Below are 27,949 nucleotides of genomic sequence, written 5' to 3'. Positions count from 1 at the left end.
CTTCTCCCAAAGTAAGGCTCCGATTCTGGGGAAGAGAGGGACAGTAGGGTTACTCCCTGAAAGATTACCACACATCCCTTTGATACCCGCCACCCTCCCTTTCTTCTGCTTTCATACTATTTTTCTTCCAAGAACGAGTGCTAGTTCTTTCTTTTTCCTCCAACTTCTTACAAACTCAGGATCCAGCAAGGACTAAATGCTTTGCTACAAATTCTCTTCCATATCCAGAAAAATCTCGAGAGACATTTTATATCCCTGACCTGGCCAAACATTGAGCAGTCCTAAAGGCCCGCCTTGTTATCATTGCGAATAGTCCTTTCCTTGGAAATTGTCTAGCTCGAAGAAAGGACAGATGTGTGAAATCATTCACACTTTTGAAAAGACACTCCCATGAAAAGTACCAGGAATTCTAGCCTGTGAAAAACCCTGCATGAGAGATCCAGAAGCAGTTCTCTGGGGTCAGACCTCCTGAGGAAAGCCCTGCTCGGCCGGCCCGTCTGTCTCTTGGTGTCCTCTCTCATGGCGGGGGGGTGGGGGTGGGGGATGGGGAGAGGGGGGCTGCGGGGCTATGTATGCCCCCCTGCAGTACGTCTGGTTCTGGTGGTTTCGTGGGAGCTCTCCTATATCACCAGGCCTGCCAGAATGAGATAACCACCACATCCAGGATCGGATCCTCCCAAGTTACTCCATTCCTCTCACTCAAGAAAATGTCTCTTCTCTCGGGATACTAGATAAACCTTGCCAAAGATGTGGCTTAACCACTGATCGTCAATTGCCCTGACTTCTGTGTTTCTATTATTATGGGTCTTACACACCTGACTTCCATTTTTCCCAGGCATGTTAATTTAGATTTTATCTTAAATTTTGACGAGTAAGTATAATTCCTTTTTAACTACCGCATTATTAACCAGTTCATACAGATGTCTGAAGTCCAAATCATGCACCAGGAAAGATTTGAGGGCCTTCTTCGTTTCACTGTTCTATTAGGACTTCGAAACACGCTCAGAGGCAAACCTGCAAAACCTAGAGTCAGAGCATAGGCCCTTTTAATGTCTTTAAATGCCCAGAGGGTTTAGATTCTGCCATGTTGATGGTTTGCCTTTTCACAGATACTTTCTCAGAGGGAAGAATTCTAATTTTACCTTGAATCTTCTGCATTATTCCCCCAGTCTCCGCCCCCCATCCACAGACACCTTAATCTTCATAGGACTGCCGGTCTGCCTCAGCCGGCCCCAAGCCTACAGGTAGCAGCCCTGAGGCCTCTGGGTCACTCGCCAGCAGTCCTCTCGCTTTGTGATGGCTGACTGAGTTGTGCTTGTTTTACCGGCTTCTGTCTCCAGCACCGTGGGGCTCCCTGATGAAGCCCGATACAGCTGCTGTGGACACGTTCCCCTGTGTGTGAGAGTAGAATAGGACTCTACGTTCAGCCCCCTGCCTTTACCGTGTCTAGAAGCAGTCTTTCAGGATGGCTTGCTTCCCCTTCACGCATCAGTCTGTCTGAAGCAAAGTTAAGGTTGTAGTCCTCGGGTTTGTCCCAGAGGCATGCTTGGGAAGACGGTTCTGCAGAACTGAATCCTAAAAGTGGTGCTGGGCGGTGGATGGGACACATGTGGGTTGGCAGCCCTGCTCTGTCATGACCAGCATATGACACTGGTGCATTCAGCTTAGAAACTGTGTTTCTCTCACCTCTGAGAAGTAAAGTGGATGATATTGCCTCCAATTACCTCATAGAATTGTTATAAGGATCAGAAAAGAGAATGTTAGTGAAACAGCTTTGTAAATGGTAAAAGACCGTTCAGAAGAAATCCTGGGCAAACTTTGAGCTCCAGATAAAAGTCAGGACTGGCTCTTGGGTGTTTGCTAACCTCTGGCTTCCTGGACTCAGGGCAGAAAGCCTGTAGACAGGTAAACTTGGAGAAAGTTCTCTCAACAGGACTGGCTAGAGCAGGTGTCTACTCCCCAGTATTAAGCAGACAAGGTGCTCAAAGTGTCCAGGAACTTTGGAGGACTTGACCTACCTTGGGCCCTGGCACTCGCCAATACTATCACGTGCCTAGCATTACACAAGAGCTTTAGATCATCAGTTCTGTTTTCATCCAGCTTAGGACCTTCTTTATAATTCCCACTGAGGAAATGAAAGCTCGGGGTGTTTAAATCACGAATGCTCAATCACACAGCTGTTACCAAACGCTCCCGGTTTTAAGAAACCATCAACAGGGGGACACGTCATCCATTTAATGACAGCTTTTCAGGAAGAAAGAGAACATTATACAATAAATATGTACATCAGTTGTAAGACACACGCCAATTTCAGAGCATTAAAATTTGTATGAGGAAAAAAGAGGGAGTGTCATCATGCAGGAAATTCAGGAAGTGACAAAATGGGTTTGAAAAGCCTTCCATTGGGTTTGACACCAAAGCGATGCATCTCCCACAGCTCCACTTACCGCCTGGTGGAACATCTCGATCCCTGCACCTTCTGAAGTTTTGTCAACTGGTGATTTGATAGCCCCTTTATTTGCTTTCTGAGAACGAGCACTTCCCTTTTCATAGTTAAGTCTTAACAGATCTTGACTATTTCTGAAATGAATCAGAAACATTTTTACATTTTTTTCTTGGAATGTTCTGTCTTCCCTCCTAGGCCGTGTTGCACCTTTATTTCAGCAGTCATTGACTTTTGCTGGAAAGTGAGAGAAAGTGGCAGTCTTTCCTTATGGTCTTGGGTTTCAAATATTTGCTAATATATTTGTATATATTGCTAGTCTTTCTGTCTTATTCTCCTTCTTGTCTTTGTGTTTATTAGATTTTATAGATGGTCAGGGGCATTGCTACATTTTTTTGGATCTGAATTTTTAGAAATGAACTTATAGGGAAAAAGCCCCTTTCTTGCTAAATACAGACCATCCCCAACTTTGATATATAACACGTTCCCAGGAACATATATTAAAGTCCAATGTGCAGATGTCAAAACATAGAATTGCATGTTATAAGGGAGCCTCTGTCCCCAGAAAGCAAACACTGAGTAGCAGGAAGGTCATTATAGACTAAAAATCACAGCATTTATTTTATTCTTGGTATAATTTGTTGTAAGTCTGAACCGTCAGACATATAACACCCCCGAAGGTTTTAGATTAAGGGATCCCTAAAAAATAGAGGAATGACAATGAATTAGAAGCATTTAGGACCACAGGAAGCATGAACCCAAGACCACTCCAGTGAGGACTGATGTCCAGACCCTGGGGCTCTCCATGATGGCCCCTGCGCATCTCTCTGTCCACCCCCACTCCTTGCCCTAGCAGTCTGATCCGCTTGCTGTTCCCAAGCAAGTCTTGTTTCATAGCACTGTGCCTCTGTATGTGCCCTTCTCTCCATCTTGAATGTCCCCCACCCTGTTTGTCAGTTGAGTGAGCATCTGCTTATCCTATATGCTTCAGCTCAAACTTTGGCTCCTTCATTTAGACCTTTCCTGACCTCTTCAGGTGAAATTGCCCACCTCCTCCATTGTGCCCTCACTAGATCATGAACAACGTATGATGTAATCTTTATTCCTTCTACTCATTTATGTAACTCTCCTCTCCTGTTACATTGGAATATAGAGTCTGGAACATAGAAATGCCCAAGAACTGGAAGGGAAGTGGGGGTGGCATGGGGGAAGAGATGGAAGGATGAATTTTGGTGCTGTTCAGCTTAGAATTTTTGGAATGAAATATTTAATCTTAAGGGTCTTATGAAACTGTTCAGCATAAGGAAAGAAACAGAAAAGCATTTTTTAATATCCCAATTTAGTATTTGGTTCAACTTGGAAAGCAAGAAAAGTATTCTGAAATCAGAACAGAATACAGTGCAGCGATCCCATACTTCATACCACTCCAGAATGTTGGGATAGTCTAATCATCTAGTTTAACCTTTCCACACCAATGGAGAAACAGAGGCTGAGAGACGAGCAGTGGTTAACCCACAGTCAGGTAACCACTTGCTGTCAGGATCACACCTGAGTGCAGTCTACCGACCTCCCAACGCTATGCTCGAGCATTTCACTATTCTTGACTGAACACCCTGTGTGAGTCTAACGTGGAACGTGTATCAGGATGACTTTGTAAACAACACAAGGGAGAATTGTGATTTCATTTTCTCTTCCAGTGGCCCCTATAAGCTAAGGATATTTTTCATTCTAACTTGATCTGGTCTGCAGACCAGAGCTGAGGTGGTAACTGGAAAATGAGCACTTTTGGTCACAGTAGGGCATTGGCCAGGCTTTTTGTTCTAGTCTGGCTTCTGTCCTCAGTCTGGTCCACAGGCTCCAGGTTAGGAAAACATGAATCCAAATGACTGTCCTCTAGGGCAGTAAGAAAATGAATATAATAATTGGCATTCAGCATACAAACAGAACAGCATTAGGAGTGATTTAATATCCTGCCCCTTCTCTCTTGCTAACTGAACAAGAGGCTGTTTTGAAAATGGAATGGAAAAGTCATGGATTTAGTGAGTGTCTTCCCTTATTATTTATTTCAGCATATTAATAAAGTTCATTTCCCATTGAATGTGAATAACAAAAGGGGAATGCTAATTTGAAAATTGAATTTTGAAACAGATTGCAGCAACAAATGAAAAATAGGAAAATAAAATCTCATTTCATACTTACGTCTTGTAAAATTCCCTTGTCCTAATACAGAGCCCGGTTGCTTTATCACATGCTATTTCCCAGAAATCTGTTTTGTCAAACGAATGGCTGCTTTGTGTGGAAATTATTAGCATGTTTCCTCATTTGTTTGTGGCTCATTTCAAACTGACAGTTACTTTTTACTTTGTGTACTTACTACATGGCCGGAATAGTGAGGTTTTTTTAAAAAAATTATTTATTTATTTATTTGAGAGAGAGAGAGAGCATGAGCGATGGGGAGGGGTAGAGGGAAAGGGAGAAGCAGACTCCCCACCGAGCAGGGAGCCCGATGCGGGGCTCGATCCCAGGACTCCGGGATCATGACCTGAGCCGAAAGCAGACACTTAACCAACTGAGCCACCCAGGTGCCCAGGAAAGTGAGGTTTTTTTATTTGTTTTGTGTGTGGGGCGGGGGGGTGCCATTTGGCAAGTGTCATTTATTTCTAAGAAGCTAAACATTCAGTTTTTGGAAGCATTAGAGCATCAATCTGTCCCTTGTCACATGGGTCAGCAGGATGCAGGGGCTGCTATGCACGCTGTCAGCGTGTGGGAGGGGGCAGTGAGGAGGGCCTTGTAATGGCTTTCCATGAGCCTGTGCTGAGCAAACTCTCAGTGATGAAGGCAGGGGATGTCGGCTCTGGGAGGAAGGATGGTGGTAGGGACAAGCTCACTCCCGTGAGTCAACCTGCTGAGCAGTTATTCCAATTATTTCCCTCATATAGGCCCTTCACTTGACAAAGGGCAACCCATCCTGCCTTCAGAGTCACGGATCCAACAGGTTTTTAGCAGGATTCTTGGGGAGAGATGGGTGTGGCTTGGCAGAGACGTCCCCTTGTGGGCAGCCTCGTTCACCCAGGATGACTACACCCCAGAGGGACTGGCTGCCCACTGAGGCAGACCTGCACCTGCAGACACCCAACCCCAGGGTCTGCGATCTTCACCACAGCCCTGGGAGAGGCAGTTCTATCCCAGTTTACAATTATGACACCTGAGGCTCAGAATGTTTCTGTGACTTGCCCAAGAGCTCATGACAAGTGAGTGACAGAACGGGACTTGCCACCCGGTTCTTAGACTTCCCCGCCTGTGTTTTCTGACATGGGCGGCCCCATCTTTGGATGCTGCTTGAGTGACTCCCTCTCCAGGGCCTGTGAGGGAAACAGGTCACTTGAGCTAGACTTCACCCTGCTTTGTGCCTGGAAGCCTGGAACTCCATGGTTCTCTCTGCAAACCCCCCTGGAATTCAGGGGAATGAAAGCCTGATGCCAGGGACTCAGGTATCCCCTCTTGTGTCCCTCTGCATGCAGTGTTCCAGAAACTGCAGCGGGGGCTTCCAGATCCGGGAGATTCAGTGTGTGGACAGCCGGGACCACCGCAGCCTGAGGCCGTTTCACTGCCAGTTCCTGGCTGGCATTCGTCCCCCGCTGAGCATGAGCTGCAACATGGAGCCCTGTGAGGAGTGGCACGTGGCGCCCTGGAGCCAGGTATGGCCTCCAGATACATCATCCACAGACGCAGGCAAATGCGAATCTCTGTGTTACCTTGCGAGTCTAGAAGTCAGGGGAGACCACACGTGCATTGTGACAATGAGTGGCCTCCACTCAGTGGCACAGCACTTTATGGAGGAGGCCGAACAGGTCAACTTAAAGACTATGTTGTGTGGTTTCAGCTGTGACAATTCAGTGTTTTAGCACAACCCAGTCTCCCTCTGGATATACTGGGCAGAACTGGGGTCCATGTTGGGGAAATGCGTGCAGACCACTCTTGAGGAGAGTCATTGAGGGCGGAGTCTCACATCCCTCTGCTAGGCCTCTGCCTAGTTGAGCTGGGGGGCATGGCCAGCTCCTTGCCACACGCAGTGTATTTTAGAGTTCCACCTCTCAGTTCAATGCCCAGATCACTGTTTATACAAATACAAAGAAGTGTGTTTGTGCCTGTGTGTGTCTGTCCTCTGTTTTGTGAAGGCCTAGGCTCTGCTAGGTCTTTGCCCTATGTCAGCACATGAATGGAAAGTGACTGCTCTTCTCATTTGCCAGTAGGCAAATACGTCAACAGCTCCCAAAAACTACTCCCAACCATATCCGTGTGTGGTAGAAAGAAGAGAAAAAAAGGAACCCAGCATGTTTTGAGTGTGTCTGTGGGCTAGGCATTTTGCCTACGACACTTGGTTTAATTCTCACAACAACCCGAATAGTAGGCGTTATTAATTTCATTGTATAGGTGAAGAAATTGAGACTCAGAGATTAAGAAATTTACATGCATTCACACAACTAGAAAATAAATGGTGGAACAGGAGTTTCAGCACAAGGCAGACTCCAGCGCCTTGCTCTTTCTACCATAGCAGTTGGCCCAGTAGGCATCAAACAGAGTGAACTGAGGAGAAAGAGTGAATCAGTAACTGTTTGCGGGGGTTGGGGTGGGGGGACCAAACCCTCCACCTGCTCTGGAAAGGAAGGTGGTGAACCACAAGTGTAGGACACAGAGTTAGCGTCAAAGCTTACAGAAGACTGCCCCCCACACACACAAGCCACTTCCTGTCTACATGTCAAGCAGCCATGCTGATTCCTGAGGCTCTGGGCCAGTACCTGGTGCTTTCTGGGGCAGCAGCTACCACTGTCCCTTCTTTCTCCTCCTTCCCTGCTCAGCTCTCGGGCACATAAAGTGCCTGCTACTCCCATGCTCTGGACCTAGGCCTCCAAGCCATCCATGTATGATGAGCCTGGTGACAGCTTTCAGAATCCAGGAATCTGCAGAGGAGCCTTGTAGAGAAGTGCAACTGCAGGTTTTTAAAGATGAGCCATCAGATCTGCTCTCTGAAAAAGATGTATTCTGGGAGCCCCAGCCAGGAGCTGTTCCCTGAAGAGCTCCCACCACCCTCCTTTCTGAAGTCTACTCTGTGTGAGCAAACCACACAGTTGGAAGACTACCCTCTGAGGGAGATGGAAAATGCAAAAATCATTTTGAGTATTTCTCTGGAGCTTTTGAGAGTCTGGGAACCCTTAGGTGCTTTACCCTGACTACTCCTGATGCTACTTTGTCTGTACATACTAGGAGACTACCATCATGAGAATATTGTGGGCCCCTTTGCTTTGTCAGCCGGCCCAGCCTTCCGGCATGGAAGAAGCATTTCTGCTGCGGGGGTGTCTCTACAGGAGAGCTTCTCAAATTTTAGCACACTTCAGAATCACCTGGAGGGTTTGTCAACACCCAGATGGCTGGATCCCACCCCCAGAGTGTCCGATTTGGAGGTCTGGGGTGGGGCCTGAATTTTGCATTTCTAACAAGTACCCAGAAGATGCTAAAGTCGCTGGTCCAGAGACCACACTTGGAGAACCGCTGGTTTGTACTTTCTTCACCTTCTTTCCTGGACATTATGTGGTCAGGTGGCCCTGAATATATGCACACGTGTAGGTATGATGATCTCAAATGGGAGAATCCCTCTCCTTCTCTCCTCATATAGGGTTAAAAACAACAAATAGGCAAAAAAATCCATGTTGATTCTCAAAGGTGGAATATCGTGAAAGCAATAGAATAGTTCTTTTATTGAGCAGAAAGCGTTTATTGCATGTAATTATCCTGTTTTCTATGGCACCACCACTCAATGTCATGCCTGATGTGATGAGCAAGATGTTGCCAACCATAATTATTTTGTTGTTGCTGTTGTTGTTACCATACCATAATTAAGATTTTTCAAAGTACTTTTCTTTTTTTTTTTAGTTTTTTAAATTTTATTATGTTATGTTTCAAAGATTCCTAGTAGATAATGTAATTTCCTTCTAGAAACCTTAGGAAAATGAGACAATAGATCTTATAAAATTATATTAGTGAGCAAAAACCTGACATGTTTTAGAGTTGTATCCCTTTAGGAATCCAGTTTGTCATCTCAAATTTATTTTTGTGAGCATTACAGTCAGTGGATCAGACCCTGGGGCAAACCCATCAATTCCCCTATTCCAAGTATGGCCAAATTTAATTCTAAAGCATTTTGTAGTGGGAAAGGAAGACTGAATCCCATTTTAAGAGGAAATAAAATTCTATTGCAAATGCGTGCTCCCTGTTTGGACTGTTGGAGCTAATCATAATGAAAACACCTACATTTTACATTTTGGTTTCTAGATACTTGTGCTAGAAGCCGGAGTGCAAATAGCATGACGTCCATTCTGGAATGACCACTCATTTAGGTTTTTAACCAGAATTCCTTCTGTGTGACATACTGTTTTACATTGAACTATGTGGCATCTTCTGATTTTCTTTTTCTCCTCTTCATATCCCCAGAATGCCTTTTATTAATTTCCTTCTCTCTCTTTAATTTTTGTTTCATCACTGTTATGTGGTCATCATGAGGAACCTGGTGCAGATTCCAGTAGAGACACTGGTATTCTTAATAGCTCTGTAACCACAAAAATGATAATAAGAAGGTCTTCCCTGATCACTGCAAATGTCATCAGGTGATTTTTACCTAAACGTGTCCCTGTCCTACCTCAGTGTTCCAGGTCCTGTGGAGGCGGAGTTCAGGAGAGAGCCGTGACTTGTCCGGGAGGTCTCTGTGACTGGTCGGAAAGGCCCACGCCCACGGCGCCCTGCAACAGCCACCCCTGTTGTCACTGGGCCACTGGGGACTGGGACCTGGTAAGAGTCACTTATATTCCCTTCCATTTACTTCAGTCTTTTAAAAAATAGCGTTTTTTCCTCTAGATTTCACAGGTAAGGTATATTCATTGTCAATGTTCAGCGTCTCCATTGATTTACAGAGGGTTTCTATATATTTTAGTTCTGGTACTCTTCTGCCATCCATACCTCTAAGTCTGCTAAAAATTGAGCCTTAGCTGACATGTGGTTCAATGTTTACTGTCTTGAGCTCAGAAGAGAAAAGTTCAAACACTATCAAAAGAAAACAGATCAAATACCAATATTATCCCAGAGGCACAAAACCTAAGGAAAGGCAATTTGGGGTCCCAATACCTTGGATCCTGGGGCTTTTCCTGAATCAATCAGGAGTGGATATGCCCTGAAGCTTGAGGCTTAGCCTGATTTTGTGAGTTTCAGATCTTGTCAACCCGCAGATCAGCTTGCCAGATGGCCAGCCTGTTGGATGAAGAGACAAACAAAAAATTAAACTGCAAATGAGGGAAAGATTTATTGTCCTCACAAAGTTTACTTGTTATATAAGTAACTGTATCAGTGACACCAACAACAAAGAAAATTCTCCCACAGACAGATTGTGCCATCCCTCTGATTTGTCATATCCTGGATTCTCTAGAAAATGGAGTCTTAAGGCCAAATCTAAAACTTTATTAGGAAATACAATGTCAAGGACGTAGGGATGACAGGAAAGAGGAGGGAGGGAGGGAAGGAGGGGAAACGAATATGAGGTGATACGTTACCAAACTGACCACGTGTCCTAACTGACCACTGCTCGGGGTCAGGAACAACTGGTTGCTTGCTCTCAAAAGAAGGCCTTCTAAAAGCTGTATGAACTACCTCCTCTTAGGGTAGTTTGTCCAGGGGCAGGAAGGGAGGAGATGATCTATTGGCTCCTATCTCTTGGGATTGCGTAAAAAGTCTCCTCTCAGATGACTAATATCCCCTATTGTCCTGGGTTATTCATGTGTGGGCATTAGGCAGGCCCCACCGTGTCTCATGTCTCAACAAGAAGAGAGTCGGGAGGTGAGAGGCACACAGCATGAACATGGGAGGTGCAGGCCAATGGGTTGGGCTGTGCTTCCCTGAAGTTGGTTACCACCTCAGCTGGGATGGATCAAAGGCCAACAACTGGGAGATGGGGAGGTGGGGGGGGGGTGGGCAAGAGGATCTGATACACAAATCCCTCAACTATTAATATTTTTTAAAGTAGCTTGTTCTTGTATATTTTGATAGTTACAACACAGGCCAATGCAGTATTTTGCCAAATGTAATGCCCCCAGATACTTTGAAGCCGCCATACCCTTATTGATTCTCATTGTTCAGAGTGGTGCGGTTGCTCCTGCCTGCCCATGACCGGTTCGCAGGCTGGCATGGGCTCTTGAGAAAGGCTTCTGCTGGCACGTCCAACTCAAGGTTGTGCTGGTCTCTGGCCGTCATCCACTTGAATCCAGGAAGAACAAGATGATTCATTACTGCTAAAGGGACATTGTACATGAATCATGTAGCCTGCAAAAATATAAAAAATGCATCGTTTATTATTTTCATAGCTTAGAAAAATGTCCAGGAGACAAGGAAGAATGATGTTAGCCACTTCATTAAGTAGACAGGGCACATAGTACTTTCTGTGAATTCCCTATTTTCATTGGCATCTAATGCTGATTCATGATGAATTGCCAAAGGAGATACCAGTGTCAGAGCAAGCTTTTGTTTATGCGTCCCACTGAGCTGTCTGCCGGGGCTAGCACCCAGCTTTCACCCTGTTCCCATGGGTCCTGTGAACAGTGGAAAATGTCACATGCAATTGTAATTTTTTTCATGTAAATGTAATTTAATCACTTTACATTTGGGCATCTTACAATATCTCCCTTGGAAAATGACTTCATTTCCTGTTCCCTAGAAATTCAGTTACTCCAAAACCAAATTTCTTCATCCACCATTGAGTTCAGAACCTGTAAGATGAAACCCAACCAATAAATGTGTGTTTCAGGATTAGGCTTTTCAAAAATACCCTGGGGTGGGGGGCGCCTGGGTGGCTCAGTCAGTTAAGCACCTGCCTTCAGCTCAGGTCATGATCCCGGAGTCCCAGGACTGAGCCCTGTGTTGGGCTCCCCTCTCAGTGGGGAGTCTGCTTCTCCCTCTGACCCTCCCCCCACCATGCTCTCTCTCAAATAAATAAATAAAATCTTAAAAAAAAATACCTTGGAACCCTGGGTAACAATATAAGGATCACTAAGCAAATCACATATGACCATTAGAAGAAAATAATTGCTGTAACATGAACTATCATGAAAATGTTAAAAATGTGGGCCCCACTCAGGAATTTTTTCATAGAAGATTAACAACTACAGATGGACATTTTTAAGTCTGTCAATTCCCTGAGGCTCTAGTACCTTATTATTCATTGTAAAGGAAAGCTGAATGATATTCTTTCTGGCAAGAAAGATTATGATAGCCCAGCAAATATTACAGTAATGATGTGTGAAGCATATCCTGCTCTTAAGGAACTCACTGAGAAGACGAAATTATCAAAAACACCCCCCTTTGCCTGTAAGAATGCAGTCGGCTTCTCATTTTGGCACTTAGGTAGCATTCAAGTTGTAAAATGAGGTTTTGTGTGTTTGTTGTTCTTCAATTTCCAGCACATTTTTTCAGTTATAATCATCTGTCTGGAGTTAGAACAGAAAGCATTAAAATCAGTGAAAAACTTAAAATACATAGACTGACTCAGCAGTTCTACCTGTAATAATTTAGCCCACAAATACACCATCAAACAAAATCCTAAATGATGGTAAAGATGTTCATTGCCATGTTGTTTGTAATAGCAATTCCTAAAAATAACCTAATATGCTCTGATAGAACTGGCTAATCTATTAATTTATTATAGTATAGCCCTTTTTTAAAAGATTTATTTATTTATTTGAGAGAGCGAGAATGAGAGAGAGAGAGTACATGAGAGGGGGGAGGGTTAGAGGGAGAAGCAGGCTCCTTGCTGAGCAGGGAGCCCAATGCGGGACTCGATCCGGGGACTCCAGGATCATGACCTGAGCCGAAGGCAGTCGCTTAACCAACTGAGCCACCCAGGCGCCCCTATAGCATAGCCCTTTTAAGAATGAGGTAGACCTATATTTCTGAGTTGTAAAAATTTCTAACAGCAGAAGTTCAAAATTACTTTAGAGAGAGTTAGAGGTAACTGCCTCTTGGAGGTGGACATGAGTTAAAGTTTCCCTGGAAGAGCCATGTGTCAAAAATTCATCAATTGTGCATATCAAAGACAAGGGGACATGAAGGGTGGCTAACACCTACCAAGCAAGCTTTTGGAATTGCTCCTGACCTCCAACACCTATTATTAAGTGGAAAAGGCAAATTATAGAGCCCAAGTAACACATGTGGATGGGTTGAACGTATACATTTGCTTCTCTTCCCCAAATTGCATTCAGTAGAAGAGATAAAAAAATTAAAAGTGCCACAAATCCACAAAGACAAGAGGACAGGAAACAATATTGGAGAAGAAATCAATAAAATTTTGGAAGCTAGAAGCAGATAGCCAAACTTACAGTTGACTTAGCATGCCAGAGAAAGCTGAAAACTGTCCATACAGAGATTTCCCAGGTACCTCTGAGACAGCAGTGTGTGTGTGTGTGGGGGGGAGCAGTGCGGGGAATGGCGTTGGTTGAAAGTTTATAAAGAGACGCAGTTGGATCTTTAGATCTTTCCTACATCCTGACCATAGCCTGGAGGTCTTCTCACTGGAGAAGCAAACCAAGAGAGACTTTGGAATCAGTCACGGTTGGTAGGGACAAAAGAGCTTATTTCACCAATGATCAAGTGAAAATACATGCAATAAATAGTGTCCTTCCCCCAGGAGAGCTTCACAAAGGCAGGGGACTGGGTTAGCCTCAAGAGAAAAAACCTCACATGATAGATCTCTTCCTGATCACCTTATATAAAGCCACCTGTCAGTACCTGCACCCATGCAACTTCCAATCAACTCATAGGTACCTCATCTTAAGTCAGTAGCCTAGGATTACTGGACATTTGAAAAAATCTATCACACCAAGGACAAAATAACAAACAGAACAAAAGAAACTCCAAGGAACAGAGACCTTGAAAAGAAAAACCAAAGAAACATCGAACTCCCCCCACCCCAAAAAACTATAATCTCTTCAGAGAAACAAGAGCCTACATCCATGACATAGCTTCCTAGCACAGCTATATAAAAAGAATATTCAGAGAATATAAGAAAAAGTTAAAAATTTTTATAATAGCAAAAGTAAAAAAAGTAAGTAGAAGATAATGTGGAGAAATCTCTCAAGAAAAGGAGAACAAAGACAAAAAGAAAATATGATAAAAGATAAGAAAAGTAGAGGATCAGACCAGGAGACATAACATCAAAATAAGATTCCAGAAAGAGAGAATGGGGATGGAATAGAAATGAGGCGATCAAAGAATTAATAGAAGAAAATTCTCCAGATTTGGAGAACATGAGGTTCCATGCCCATTAAATGCTATAAGAAAAAGGAAAGTCAGGAGAGAGGAGGACCTGTTTCTACACCAGCAGAAGCAGAAAACAAATCTGACTTTACATGGTTGTTACCAGGACTGAACTCAAGGATATCTCCTGAGCACTTAGAACTGTGCCTACCAGGAATTAGTAGTAAGTGCAAGAAAATTATTCGGTGAAGATGCTTTCATTAGTTCTAAAATATCTAATGGTTCCTCCTCTTCATATTTCTCCATTCCATCCATGTTGTTTGAGTGGTAGCAACACCAGAGTTTTATAGCTGCCCACACGGTGAACCTTTGCCGATCATATGCTGAATCCTGAGAATCAACATTTCCAAACAGGGCAGTTTAAGCTGAAGAGAACCCTTGCACTTTGATTGGACAGGGCATCCATGACTGAGTGAGACTAGTGTGGAGTTCAGCTAATCAGCCTTAGCCCCATCCCTATTTTGAGATGCTCAGTTCTACACAAAGATTCCTTATTGTCGCTGGTTCCAAAGAAGTGGAACTGAGCATTGAGAGACGTGCACCTTCTCTCTAAAACCCGCAACTCACAGCATTACTACTATTAACAAAACCCAAATCAGCAACCATGCTTAATCCTCCAATTAAGTACCACACAAATTCATGCATCATCTTTATCACAAGTCATTTTCATTGACTAATAAATGCATGGACGGTGACCTCTCTGCTTATTTTTGTGCTTGGCTTGGAATTAGTTCTTTCATCTTAATCTGCCCTGCCCAAGAGGGCCAGGAGGACTTCCGCACCCAGGACCAGCCCAGCCTGGCTCCATCAGACCCTTAGGAGCAGAAAGCAGAGAGGGAAGGCATTGGTTCTTTATCTAACAACCTTATTTTACGGAGAAAGAGAGAGGTTGAGCGAATGATCCAGGACAATATGAAGTAAGTGGAAAAGCCAATCTCTGGAATCCTGGTCCAGTACTCTTTGTCAAATTCTGGCTTGATTAACTTCCCTCGTTCTTCCCACTGTCCTCTGTTGCACACTTTTGTTTACTCAGGATCAGCTCAATAGTTATTTCTTACTGGTTTCTGCCCTCTGGGAGGTTTTGATTATATAAGAAAGATAAGGCTAAAAGTAATAAAACATGAAATAGATGTTAATCATTAGAGTATCTGGGGTCCACAATAGCCAAAATGTGGAAGCAACAGTTTGGAAGTAACCAAACAGATGAATGGATAAACAAAGTGTGGTATAAACATACAATGGATAGTATTCCAGCTTAAAAGAAATTCTGGTGTGTGCTATAATGCAGAGGAACCTTGGAGACATTATGCTAATTGAAATCAGCAAGGGCCAAAGGACAAATATTGTATGATCCCACTTATATGAGGTATCTACAATAGTCAAATTCATAGAGACAAAAATAGAATGGTGGTTGCCAGGGGCTAGGGCTGGGGCTAGGAGATGGGGAGCTCTTATTTAATGGGGACAGTTTCAATTTGGAAATATGAGAAAGTTCTAGAGAAGGATAGAGGTGATGATTGTACAACAGTGAGAACGCACTTAAGGCACTGGACGGTATACTTAAAAACGGTTAAAATAGCGAATTTTTATGTTTTATAGATAGACACAATAAAAAGACTTTTTTTTCACAAGTATATGTGATAAATTCAGACACATGTTCTCACATCCCCAGGAATCATAAGCCGCTCTCGCAGGCCAGAGAACCTCCCTTGCTGGTAGGCCGCCATTTCCTGACACTGGGGTTCCATCTTACCTGTGTGGCTTGAGGCCACACATGGTCCAGTCGGGCCCATTCCACATTCTCTCGCCATTTCGCGATGGTTTTCCTCTCCCATTTCTCTTTCCTCACATCTGATTCCCAGCCCCAAATCAAAACGAGTTCAGAGAAACTGGATTTCTGAGGCACCGGGGCCTAGATACGAAATTTTATTCTATTCTTCTTGCTGTTCAACCTTCGTCCACATTCTTCGGAGAACCCCATAGTAAATTAAGCCAAATTCAGTCCACAGTCAGTAATACAGCCTCCTCCTAAATTCACATCTCCAGATGACTAGGGCTTTATTCTCTGACCCCTTCAAGACGATTCCTGATAATGGGGACTTGCCCCTACTTGAGCACGGCGGCCTCAGGGCCCCACTAGAGCCCCCGTGGTGCCGCTGGGGAAGACTTGTGACTCTCTGCGCACCCCTCTCTTTCAGTGCACCGCTTCCTGTGGGGGTGGCTTTCAGAAGAGGACCGTCCTTTGCGTCTCCTCAGAGGACAATACGACTGAAGACCGATGCCCGTGTGATCACGAACCCAGACCTGCAGAATTCCGAAAATGCAGCCAGCAGGCCTGCAAGAAGAGTGATGGTGGGTGAATGACTTCGCCGGCTGGGGAGAGAGCTTTTCATAAATAAGGTGTCCCGTGTGAATTGATGTGGATAGTTTTAGTCCCCTTTTTGCGCCAGGAATCTTTATACTGAAGAGGCCAGCCAGCTCCACTCAAAGCAAGCTGTCCATTTGGTGAGGTTTGACTCTAATTCCTTGAGGGGTTATTCATCCATTTTCCTGTCTCAGAGTGCATTCACACTGACGTCATCCTACACAGATGAGAATCACTTCTGCTTTTTCCGGGATTTCTGAGAGATGCGCCAGCCTTTCTCAGGAAACCAGTCAGGTCCGGAGCGGCCTTCTCTGTCAATGCAGCACCACAGGCTTAGATCAGGTTCCACAGAAACAGCTCTGAGGTGCAGATCTGGGTGCCAGGGATCCATTTCGGAAGTGCTCCCGAGGAAAACCGTGAAGGGAGTGGGGGAAGCAGGACAGAGGAGGGAGAAAGCACAGCCAGGTGGCTGCTTCAGCCTGGTCCCACAGGGGAGCTGCAGGGTGGAAGCCATGGGTCGGAGCCGTCTGCTCCTGAGGCCGGGGAGCTGGACTTTCACACTCCCACACTTTTCAACCATGGGCCAAGGGCTACCCTAGCGGAAGGGAATTCGCAGGTGTTAAAAGTTTTCTACATGGAGAGACAAACCAGCTCCAGTAGGCTCTGTGGGCAATCCCCCCAAAGAGCCAGCGTCTCTGGGCATTAGTGGCTGAAGAACAGGGAGGCTGGGACCGGGGGGTCGGGGGTAACACATGAAAACGAAGCAACACATCTAAGGAGGGAGACCCAAACAGGGGAGCATCAGTGTTGTCTGCTACATTCAACCTCCACTTTCAGAAAGCATCCCAAGTTGAATGACTTCTGATCACCTTTGTCATGTTAAGTATGTTGAACTACAGCCTGGAAAGGTTAAGAGGCCTGTTTATGAATACAGGGGGGGACCGATTGCAGAGCCAGAGTGCCAGGCCAGGTCTCCTTCTCCCTCCCATGCCTCACTTCCTCGGGGGTGAAAGGAATCCAGCCTTGGAATCAGACAGCAATGGGTGTGCATCTTGCAGCAGCCTCTTTCTATCTATGTGACCTTGGCAGGATATTTAATGCTCTGAACCTATTTCCTTTTGGATGTAAGGAGAATAATAACACAAGCCTTCCAAAGGTATTGTCAAGATTTTAAATACCAGGTATTAAGTAGGTTTGAAAAGAAAAAAGAAAATTCCATCAACAAACCAGTTCAGTTACCTTCCTTGGGCAACTTACTCATTTCAGTAGCCTATAGTTTTCTTATCCATTTATGAATGGGTTCAAACATGAATTTTAATGTCCATTCCATTGGTATTTGGGGCTTCATTGATACGTGAGGGTTTTTTTTTTTTTTAATTAAATTAAAAACCTAGAGAGAAGGTTTTCAGGCAGGGAGAGAGGATTTTTTGATAGTTGCATCTGTTACAAAGTAAAGAATGCCTCTTATAGATGTAGTCCTGAGATTAGGATTTAGAGGGTCAGGTTGAACTTACTCTGCCCCTAATTAAAGAACTGACTACTAGACATCAGCAGCTAAGAGAAAAACTCTTGAAAACTAGCATGTTGGTTGTACACAGTGGTAGTTGTGTTCTGAAGATTCTTCAAGATGAGAGGTAGTGAAGGCTTTGGTCTGTTAATCTATTCCTCACCTCCTTCCAAGGACTGAGGGTGCTGACGTTCAACAGAGACTGCCATTAGAGGTCATACCCTGAGAAAATTTTCCCTAGAGGTTGCTTGTTGACAAATCACGCACTTACTCAGCAGATATTTGCTGGGCCCTGACTTGCCTGACTTGACTACATGTAAACATAATGTCAAACAAGACTGCAACCCAGTGACACTGATAAGGGAGGTAAGGATGTTACAAGAGTTCTTGGAAAGGGCATTAACTGTAAACTGGGGAGAGCAGGGAAGGTCTGCAGAGGGAGTGAAGGATGAATAGACAGGTCAGACGGGAGGTTCCTGGAGAGGTTTTCAGTTTCTACAGTAATTAGGAAGAATACAAGGTCATGGCACAGGAGTCTAACTCAACTCAAGTATGAAGGTCATGGGAAGCTAGGAATGGTAGGGCTGGAGGGAAAAGCTGGAGCTTTGGAAGCATGCCAAGGAGTTTGGACTTTATCCCCAATGCAGAAGGAGCACTGGAGTATTCCAGACAGGGCTGTGGAGATGAGAAAGTCGTGCTGGCTGCCATGTGGAAGATAGATAAGGAAGACCACTCAGGAGACTGCAGCAATATAGTCCTGCTTGACCATGCCCAGTGTTAAGGGCTGTTCAATTCTACGTAGATGGTCTTTAACTGTTTTATTGCTGGACAGTGCAATCTTCAATAATCAAAACCAGGTTAAATGCATACTTGGTATTTTTTTCTCTTGAAATCTCACACTGACAAGATGATGACTAACAGCTGACTGACAATGGATATAAATAGCAATGAATTTCACTCATCAACAATTATCAGAGCAACAAGAGTTAATTACTAGCTTCTCTTGAAGGCAGAGCATGCTTACTCATATAGAAACAACATGAAGAGCAGCTTCAAGAAATTCCTTGCTTTTAAAAACCCACCACCCACCCTTACCCCTGTGCCTTCTGAAATGCTTTGAAAATAAATCATTCAGTGCCTGGAATCTTGTCAGCCAGCTAGCCATCACAATAAACATATGCCCTGTGTCCATCTTACAAGATCAGATATCAATTCCACATAAGGTTTGCTTTCCTCCAGGCCATTTTACTTCCTTTCGATGCCATCTAAGTTGTTGATGATTTAAATTCTAAATCAGAACTACCATTTCCAAAGTAGAGACTGTAAAACCCTAAGTAGGTTAAAAATTTTTTAATTTATCCAGAAATATTTACTGAGTATCGGGTATATTCTAGGCATTACACTCATAATGATTAAAAAACAAAAGCAAAACTCTTATGCACACCATTCCTGGGTTTTTTTGTTTTAGTTTGTTTGTTTGTTTGTTTGTTTGTTTGTTTTAAGGAATGAGGGGTAGAGAAGGCAAGAGAAAGAATAAGGAAAGTAATGAAGACAGTACCTAGGCCCAGAGTTGCTACAAATGAACATTTGAGTCAGCAAACTTTCTACTCAGGAATATTCTTCCAGATGAATAGGATTTCATGTTTTCATTTATTCAGCAAATATAAGGGATCACAAGATACGTCTCAGACAAGTGCTAAAAAGTGAGGATACAGAAATGAGTATAATACAGCCCCTGGCCTCAAGGAACCCAAACTCTTACAGAAACTGTATTTGTCAGCAATATTGAAATTGTTTTTCAGCTTTCTTTTGTGGGCAAAATATTCTCCTTTCAACCTAGACACAGCTGACAACAAAGAAACAAGCTTCTAACTGTCCCTTTAAATTTCCAAGCTTGGTTTCTGTTGAACTGGCAGAGGCAAATTGGGATCTCCTCTCCAAGTTGCCCCTAATTATAAGCATTGTGTGTGCTTCGGCCGGGATCCAGTTTGCTGATGAACACAACAAGCCTTCATTGTTTTATAATAATAAAGAGAACTGTGCAGTCAAGCCATGCCACGATGTTAGGCTCATGGTCATTGTCTAAATGAGCTTCTAAACACGGGCCTGGAGCACAGGCTCCCAATTTAGGCCACCACTATCCGTTCTTCCTTCAAGTCCCCCACTCTTGAACAGGAGGACTGCAAGACCCAGCGTGCTTCCAGGGCTCCGAGGACCACTGAAAAGCAGAGTTCATAATCCCATGGTTCCCAAGATCAGGCAAGAACACCAGGTGTGGCTGAGCCTCTGTTGTTCCTGGAGGTTTCACCTAACCTGACAGTTGGGGGGCCTGTGTCGAACAAGTGAAGATGCTGTGTTCAAGGAAAATCTGTCCATGTGACCCCCTCCTTCCGCATCGCCAGTACAAGAGCTTCATTCCCTTGGTGGCCGAGTTTTAGAGGCCCTGAAGCAACATCCAAATCCCAGCCACCAGCTACATGTCAGCTATGCAGTATTGGGCCAGTTACTAAGCCTTTCTGGAACACCTCAGTTTTTAAAAGAATAGCTATACCTACAAGTCCATTTCTATGTGGATCCAGTGAGATGGTATCTAGGAAGTACATTACCTGGTATGGGGTAAGTGCTCAATACGTTGTATTTCTGTTATGACTGTTGTCATAGGGGAGGAGGTGCATTACTGTCCTAGGGCTACCATAACTGACTACCAGGACCTAAATAGCTTAAAGCAACAGAAATGTATTCTCACAGTTCTGGAGACCAGAAGTTCAAAATCAAAGTCTCGATAGGGCCATGCTCTCTGTCTTAGCTTCTGGTGGTTGTGAACAATCCCTGGCTTTCCTTGGCTTGTAGCTGGGTCACTTCAATCTCTGCCTCTGTCCTCACACAGCCAGCTTCCCCTCAGATGTCCGTGTCTTCCGGTGGCTTTCTCTTCACTGTGTGTACCTGTGTCTCCTCCAGGACACTAGTCATGTTGGATTAAGGGCCCACCCTATTCTGGTATGGCCTCATCTTAATTTATATCATTATTACACCTTCAAAGAAATATTTCCACATAAGGTCACATTCACATGTACCACTCCCACTTTGGGGGACACTTAAACTTTGGAGGATGTAGTTCAGCCCACAACAGGTTAGGGCTTTGGGAGGCTCTAGGAAGCCCTTTTTAGAATGGTAAACACCCTTGAGAGATCACACCAGAGCCTTATCAGAAAAGGCTCATACCATCATTTACAGAACAGTTCAAGATAGAATGTAGTGCTATGTTTGAGCAAATGTTACAATAATAATGCAAGTTGGGAGACTGAGACAGAGGGGATCCATGTGGGCCAGCATGGCCAAGAGAAGCTTCGTGAAGAGATGGGATGCAAGCTGAGCTCTCACACTTCCTCTGTCTTCTTCCTTTCCTGAAGTAGCCCCAGAGCACTCCCATACTCATTTCAGGGAAGATGTGGGGCAGAGAGCTACACCACATGCCCCTCTTCCAGCCACCATCCACAAGGGCTTCAGGAGACACTGGCTAAGAAATTGGAGCAGGCCCGTGACACCCAGGTGTCCATGCTGGTCCTGTTCCAAAGCCAGCAGCCTAGAAAGGAATCCTTGCCTGGTTCTGAACACCAGTGCACGTGATGCCTGGTCCAGACCCCACGGAGAACACTGGCTGCCCTCGTGGAGCTGTGGGAGAGGAAGAGCCCAAATTCTTCTTCCAGTAGGACTCCTTGGCTGAAACGTGTACTCCTTCTGAAACAGAGCATCAAAGAAACTTTCCTGTGGGATTTTAGGAGAGATTGGATTTTATAATAGGCTTAAAGAAGAGGCCTAAAGAAGAAAAGAATCAGCAGTGAAGATTTTTGGGTTCTAGGAACATTGTGTGTTACCAATTCCCAAGTGCCGTTCGAACCTGCAAACAAAATAGGATTGTGACAGCTAACTGAAGACATTTATTTCTTCGCGGAAAAACAAGGTCCCGTCAAGAGAATGATGAGCTATGAGGAGATTAAAAGCATTTTTTTTTGCCTTCATGACTGGAAGGTGAAAAAAAGGCAGAAAGAGGAAAAAATACTTGCACAGTTTTTGGGTAAAGAGGATAGTACCTCAATCTCTACTTTTAACTGCCAGTCCTATTGACAGAAGACAGGAGCCTGTTTGTGAAAAAAGTTTTTCTTCAAAACTATTCAAATCTCTTCTGTAAGGAAGAAAGCAAGGCAACCAGAGCTCAGAGAGGCACTCAGGCAAAGTTTGAAACAATTTCACTTTAGAGAAGAAAAATCTGCTCTTTGGGGCCTTATTGAATATCTTCCAGCCCAAGAGTACATGGACCAGTCCAACCTGAGTGCCGCTCCTAGAATGTATGTGCTGGGGACCCCTGAGAAATTCCCTGCATCTTGGATGAGGAAATCAGGCCAAGGGGCGGGGAGGGGGGGGTGGATGAGGGACTTACTTGCCTAGAGGTTTCGGAGTAGAACAAGGATTAGAATCCAGGTAACTCATCGGATGCTTACTGTGGGAATTATCTGTGTATGTTTTATGTCTTCATCTACGTGGTACATTTCTGGAGGGCAGTGATCACATTTTATATATCTGTAGCTTCTGCCCTGCTGAGCTCTGCTCAGAACCCGTTGGTTAGTCAGCTAGCTGGGTTATTGTCTGGTGCTTTGAATGGTATGATTGGTAAAACTGTCTCTGTTGAGCTCTGGCTATGCCACTTACCGGCTGGGTAACATTGTGCAGCTTTTTAACTTCTGTAGGCTTCACAGTCCTCATTTGTATAATGGAAAGACTCCTATTTGCCTGATCGCACTGCTGGGGAGATTAAGTGAAGCAATGCACGTGAAACATCGCGTTCAACTATCGCATGACAATATTGCAGAGCCAAACACCTCTAAACCCAGGGCCCTAAAACTACCATCATGTGTAGTTAGCTCAGCGTCTGCGGGTCAGCTAAGGTTCAGCTAATCTAGCTTGGCCTTGGTTGGCCTTGACTGCCAGCCGTAGGTTCGGTCTAGGTTTGCTCCATGTGCCTCCCATCCTCTGTGGTCCACTAGCTGTGCGAAACAGGTCCTTCTCCTGGGGACAGCAGAAGCTCATCAGGCCGGGCTCATCCCCCTGCACCTCCCAAGGCCCCGTAAGGATCACCTCTACTGATACCACATTGTCCAAAGCAAGTATTGGGCTGAAGCCAAAGTCGAGCAGTGAAGTGTTCACCGCCCACCAGGCAGCCATGGCAAGGGTGGGAATGTGTATATAACACTGTTACACAGGAGTGAAGAACTGTGACTCATAATTCAGTTTAACACAAACACTTTGCACAGTGTCTGTTACATAATCACTGTTCAGTGGATGTCAACTACTGTGAATTATTGTGAAGCCTTTCTGGGTAGACATATAACATCTTCCATTAATAGAAGTTGTGCTCATTCACTTACAAAGGATAATCTTTGTTTTTTTTTTTGTTTTGTTTTATTTTTCTCTCCTTCCACAGATTTACTTTGCACCAAGGACAACTTATCAGCCAGTTTCTGCCAAACACTAAAAACCATGAAGAAATGTTCTGTGCCCACTGTGAGGGCTCAGTGCTGCCTCTCATGTTCCCAGACACACATCGTCCACACCCGAAGACCAAGAAAGCCACAGTTGCTCAAAAACCCCAAAGCATTCTAAGTCCAGAAGGAAGCCACCCCCCACCACAGACTGCAGCAGCCCGGGGACTGACTCGACTGCATTCTAGCCCCAGGAAACCACTTCACTGAGGTTTTCCAGTCCAACTTTGGCTCAAAACAAAATCCCCTGTGTTTTATTAGCCACAAAATGCCCTTGCAAAAGGCATGGGACTGTAATGTTTGCTGCTCCCTGATAGGTGAGATATCCAAGAGGTTCAGGCATCTCCTGGGATGTGCTCTTGGGAAAGGTGCCAAATTAGGTAAGTCAGTGACATGATGTCTTTTCCCCCCTTGAAAGTAAAAATGAAGACACCAGATTTTTCCCAGACTACCTCAGGAGTATCAGGAAATAGAACCACATGCATCCAGGGAGCAGTCTTGTTGATTTACCTTGGTGAAATCATCCTTTTTTTCCCTCCCTGGTTGGGGAAGCTGCTGTTTAATATGTCATGGGAGAGATTTCAGAAACATTCCTTTAATTCACCAAGGCAGAGGGCCACTTTCTTCAGCCAGTACTCAGCTGGAGCAGGGAGAGAAAGTGTTGGCTATTATCACTCAGCCCCCGTAGACTCGGTATCTGGGCTCTTTAGACTCCTGTGCCTGCCTGGAGACGCGAGAAATGAGAGGAAATGGTCAGAAACTGTAGGGTTTAGCAAAGGTAAGGGATTTAGCTTAATTCTAGGGAAGACGTTTCTGACTCAAGGATAATTTCTATGAAAACTCTTAAAAAGGAAATGAACAGAAATCAATTTCTTGCCAGTGTAAGAAAAGAAACGTGGACCTTTATACTTCCCACTTTCCTGGCCAATACCTTTCCTTTGGGGAAGAGCTGATGAGTCTTCCCATCTGACTTCCTCTCCAGGGTGTTCCCTGCCTGAGTCATCAACTCAGAGGTCCGACTGTCTTTCCACTGCTGGGGGTCCCTGCACAAGAGCTGTCATAGCCAGGTCCGTGGGGGCGACACCCCCCCACCTACCCCAAGGACGGAAGATGGAGCTCAAGATCCAAATATTTCAGAGGCCCAGGTCAACTGTATTAAGTACAAGGACTGATACAAACTTCTAGTCTTGAGGGAAAAAACCCACAACTCAAAGTGAGGTTAATCATGACCCCCATACACCCAATAGTTACTTCTGAAGGTCTGTTCCTTGATCTATTCTCCAAGTCAGGAGAGTCCAAAACAGTGAAATGAACGTGAAAATGCTTATTCTGGATGTTCTCACCACCCATCAGGAGGCTGTGGTCTCAACTACAAGGCAACTTCCCTGGTTTGTAAGGGGAGGCATTTACGTGAACTGAACCCAGAGAGTGAGGACGGCTGGGTGGGTGGGGGCCTCTTGACAGAGGGGGAGGCAGGGATGGGGCCTTCACGTTGTGAGCAGCAGCGTAGTGCAGACTTGTGCACAGGTAGAGGGCAGTTGCTATTCCCCATGGAGCACAGTGTCCCCTAGCTCCCTTGAATTACCCATCCGTTCAGCAGAATGGTGCTCTTGAAAAACGGTGCTAGTAGCTAGAAGGTGGCAGGACTAATATAAACACACAGATAGATGTACCAGCGGGCAAGTCCATCCGCGTCTGTTAAACGTGTAATGGTGTTGCTGGCCAATGCCAGTTCTATTGCTTGGACACTAGAAGCTTAACGTTGTTATATGATGTGCTTTGTATTTTTTTTTTCAAGCCATTAATGTGTATTATTCTGATAAACTCCTGTAGAAAATAAAACACTGGGGCTGGGATGGAACTTAAGAAAGAAGAGAAACAGGATGAAAACAGACATGTTTACCTGAAGCCAGGGAGTTTATTTCTCGATGATGACGTTCTTGTATTCTCTGTCTTTAAAGGCAAACATTGCTGGCTGATGATATAATCTCTGGTGAAATGACAGTTTTAGAGAGGAGAGGCTTAAATGGTTAGTGACGTGAGTGGTAGAGGAGAATCTGGTTTTTTCTAGTGAGGCAGTTCACTAAGACTGTTCCTGGAGTGGAGTGTGGGCTTTCGGGGGGCTGAATGTCGTCACTGGGGCTGAGTTATTTCACCTGGTACTGTACTAGCTATCAGAGGCTTATGCATGTCATCAGAGACCTGGATATGACCAGTCTTTCAAAACTCAGGAATAAACCCAGATCCCTACTGACCTCAGCAAACTCAGCTAGGCCAGATTTCCCAATACACAAAGTGGGCCACGTTATTTGTGACCCACGTGGTGAAGAAGATGATAGACATGTGGGGAGGGTCTGCCCAGATACTCCATTCTAGGCCTTTCTCCAGTTTCTCAAAGACAAGAAATTAGCCCCTAATCATGCATCTCACACATTCCCTTCCTGTGTGGAGGCTGCGTTGTGGGATAGTTGTGTGGCATCCATTATTCTGGACTCCAGGATAGAAACAGCCCTTGTTGTTAGAGTCATCTGACACAGTCGTTACCTTGACAGTCACTCAGCTGTGGATCATCAGGCTTTTGACAGGTCCCTGTGTTTGCGATCAGAGAGGGGAGACTCTGAAGACAAGAACCTAGACAGTGTCTTCACCATTTCTTCAGAGCTCACAGGGGACAACACGAAAGCAGCATCATTGGTTTATTTAACACACGTCCTCTTTTCTTCCCACCTTGAACAAGCAAGTGAGAGGTGTAGCAAGACACACTGGATACCCATCTACCATGAACCAGAGAGGCCACCGCAGGGTCTGGTGCTTAAATGCAGCAAGGTTCTCGAACCCATGTTGGTTTACATTGCCTTTCACGTGGTAGAGTTCGCTGTTCTCTGAAAAGTTGTGGGTTAATTTAATTCTTGAATATTGAAACATAATTTAGTGCACCATGAGAAAACAGTATTTCAAGAGACTAGTGAATACTTTTCTAAAAAGGGAAATCATTTTGTGGATACTACGGTTGCCTCTTTGTGGGAATGACTTGTTGGATGATGGGCTTTCTTGGTGCATGCGTCCCAATGTGGTGCTTTCAGATATTTAGGGAATGTTTTTGATAGATTTCATCAAGTTTCTGAAGCAAATTTGAGAGATTTATATTGTTTCAGACTATAATTTCCCAATCAATTGGCTTAAATCCTTCAAACTCTAAGAGCTACACATTGCTACCCCAGAGATTGCAGGTCTTAGCTCTTCTCCCTCTGACTTTAGGTTGAAGCCAGGGGACAGTGTATCTGGTGCTCAGTGCACAGCGATTCACTTTCAGGGGAGAAACCACATGACATGAATTGCCTGGTGCTATAACTTAGCCAACATATTTGATGCTACTCCTGTTTTGTTGTATTGCAAATTCAAATATTGTTATTATTAGTATTATTATTTTAAATTATATCATTTAAAAAAAAACACATAGTTGGCAAAGCACAGTTCTACCTATGACTGTCCTCCAAAGTGGTTGTATAATGTATATGGCCCAACCCATTTGCTCTCCCTGCATCTCTGTGCTGTGCTGGCCAGGCCCAGCCTCCTTAAGGGGTCCCTTGGTGGGTACCTCAGTACTTAAAACCAGATTGTAATCATAGCCTGCCTTTGGGTGGTATTAATAAATGGCTAAACTCATTGATGTTTCCATGTGATTCATTTACTCCTGCTGTGAGACTCCCACCACCCACCAGTGTTACCCTGGAATTTAGCAACTGGAGGAGGATGATGCCAATTTCTTCCTCCCACACTCCATGCAGATTCCTTTCTCTTCCACCCCAGCTCATTATGTCCCCGGATGAGTCACAACCCAGGTGAGGTAGAACGTAGGTCTCTTCTCCTGAATGATCATACAACTGACACAGTCCACCGTATGATGATCTGAAGTGATGCCTAGAATTCTCCTCAGCACCAGGTTCAGTGTATTCAGACTTGCAGCTCACAGTAGAACCTACTTCCTCAATCTATCCAACATGTAGACATAATGTTTAAGAGAAAGTAACCCATCTCTGGAGGATCTTACTCTGGAAATCCAATCCTTTTTCCAAAATGGTACATAGCATAACAAGTGTAGTCAGCAAAGTTAGAATTTGGACATGGAGACATGGAATTTACTCAGATGGAACGAGTAAAAATGAGACTGGCAAGAGTCAGGCATCTGCGGGCAATCCCTAGGATGTTCAAAGGCATACGCCAGAGTGGTATCATTTTTTGGTCGAGAAGACCTCACAGAGGGCCATGAACACCTCCTTGTTTGTACCTTAAAAACTCTTCTTTCTGTGATGACTAGGGAACTCTTATCCTACAAAACTCAGATTAAATTCTGTCTCTCTCTGAGAAGCTTACACTAACCCTGCCAGAAAGACTGAGACACTTCTCTGATCCTCCTCCACCTTGTCTATTTTTCTCTAGAACAATAGTTCTTAATCAAGAATGATTTTTGTCCCTAGGAAACATTTGACAATGTCTGGAAACATTTTTGGTTTTCACAATTTGAGGGGTAGGAGAGTGGGGAGAGAGTGCTATAGGAATCGCCAAGATTTCTGCTAAACATACAACATGACAGCCCCTCCCCCCAACAAAGAATTATCTGGTTCAAAATGTCAATAGTTTGAAGTTGAAAAACTGCACTCGAACGATTATCACCCTGGAGTGAGTAGCAGCATTTCTGGGTTGAGTAAAACTGAGCTCACCCTAAAATTCAGAACCCACAAAAAGAC

At 44.5% G+C, this 27,949-nt stretch overlaps 1 protein-coding gene and 1 long non-coding RNA gene across 3 annotated transcripts in view; one reads left to right on the top strand and one right to left on the bottom strand.

Annotated features, from left to right (window-relative positions):
* ADAMTS12 (ADAM metallopeptidase with thrombospondin type 1 motif 12) overlaps positions 1–26,867 on the top strand; it is a 263,545-nt gene extending 236,678 nt beyond the window's left edge. Inside the window, exons 21-24 of one of the 2 annotated variants that reach the window (XM_081825966.1) lie at positions 5,965–6,141; positions 9,143–9,286; positions 15,991–16,144; positions 23,144–26,867. In XM_081825966.1, coding sequence (XP_081682092.1) covers positions 5,965–6,141; positions 9,143–9,286; positions 15,991–16,144; positions 23,144–23,322 — 654 coding nt within the window. In that variant the 3' untranslated portion in view covers positions 23,323–26,867. The remainder of the gene's footprint in view (positions 1–5,964; positions 6,142–9,142; positions 9,287–15,990; positions 16,145–23,143) is intronic. The other variant, XM_081825967.1, reaches the window with a different exon arrangement.
* On the bottom strand, positions 8,206–15,996 carry LOC145722547 (uncharacterized). Its single transcript, XR_014146878.1, has 5 exons — positions 15,546–15,996; positions 10,602–10,807; positions 9,620–9,742; positions 9,138–9,538; positions 8,206–9,047 (listed from the first exon to the last, which is right to left on the bottom strand). It is a non-coding gene; the product is annotated as an uncharacterized LOC145722547 (long non-coding RNA).
* Positions 26,868–27,949: the final 1,082 nt, after the last annotated feature.

Source organism: Leptonychotes weddellii, chromosome 7 (assembly GCF_054177405.1).
Source record: "Leptonychotes weddellii isolate Sample4059 chromosome 7, ASM5417740v2, whole genome shotgun sequence".
Classification (NCBI taxonomy): domain Eukaryota; kingdom Metazoa; phylum Chordata; class Mammalia; order Carnivora; family Phocidae; genus Leptonychotes; species Leptonychotes weddellii.
The sequence above is the reverse complement of the archived record's forward strand: the minus strand, read 5'-3'. Positions and strand labels throughout refer to the sequence as shown.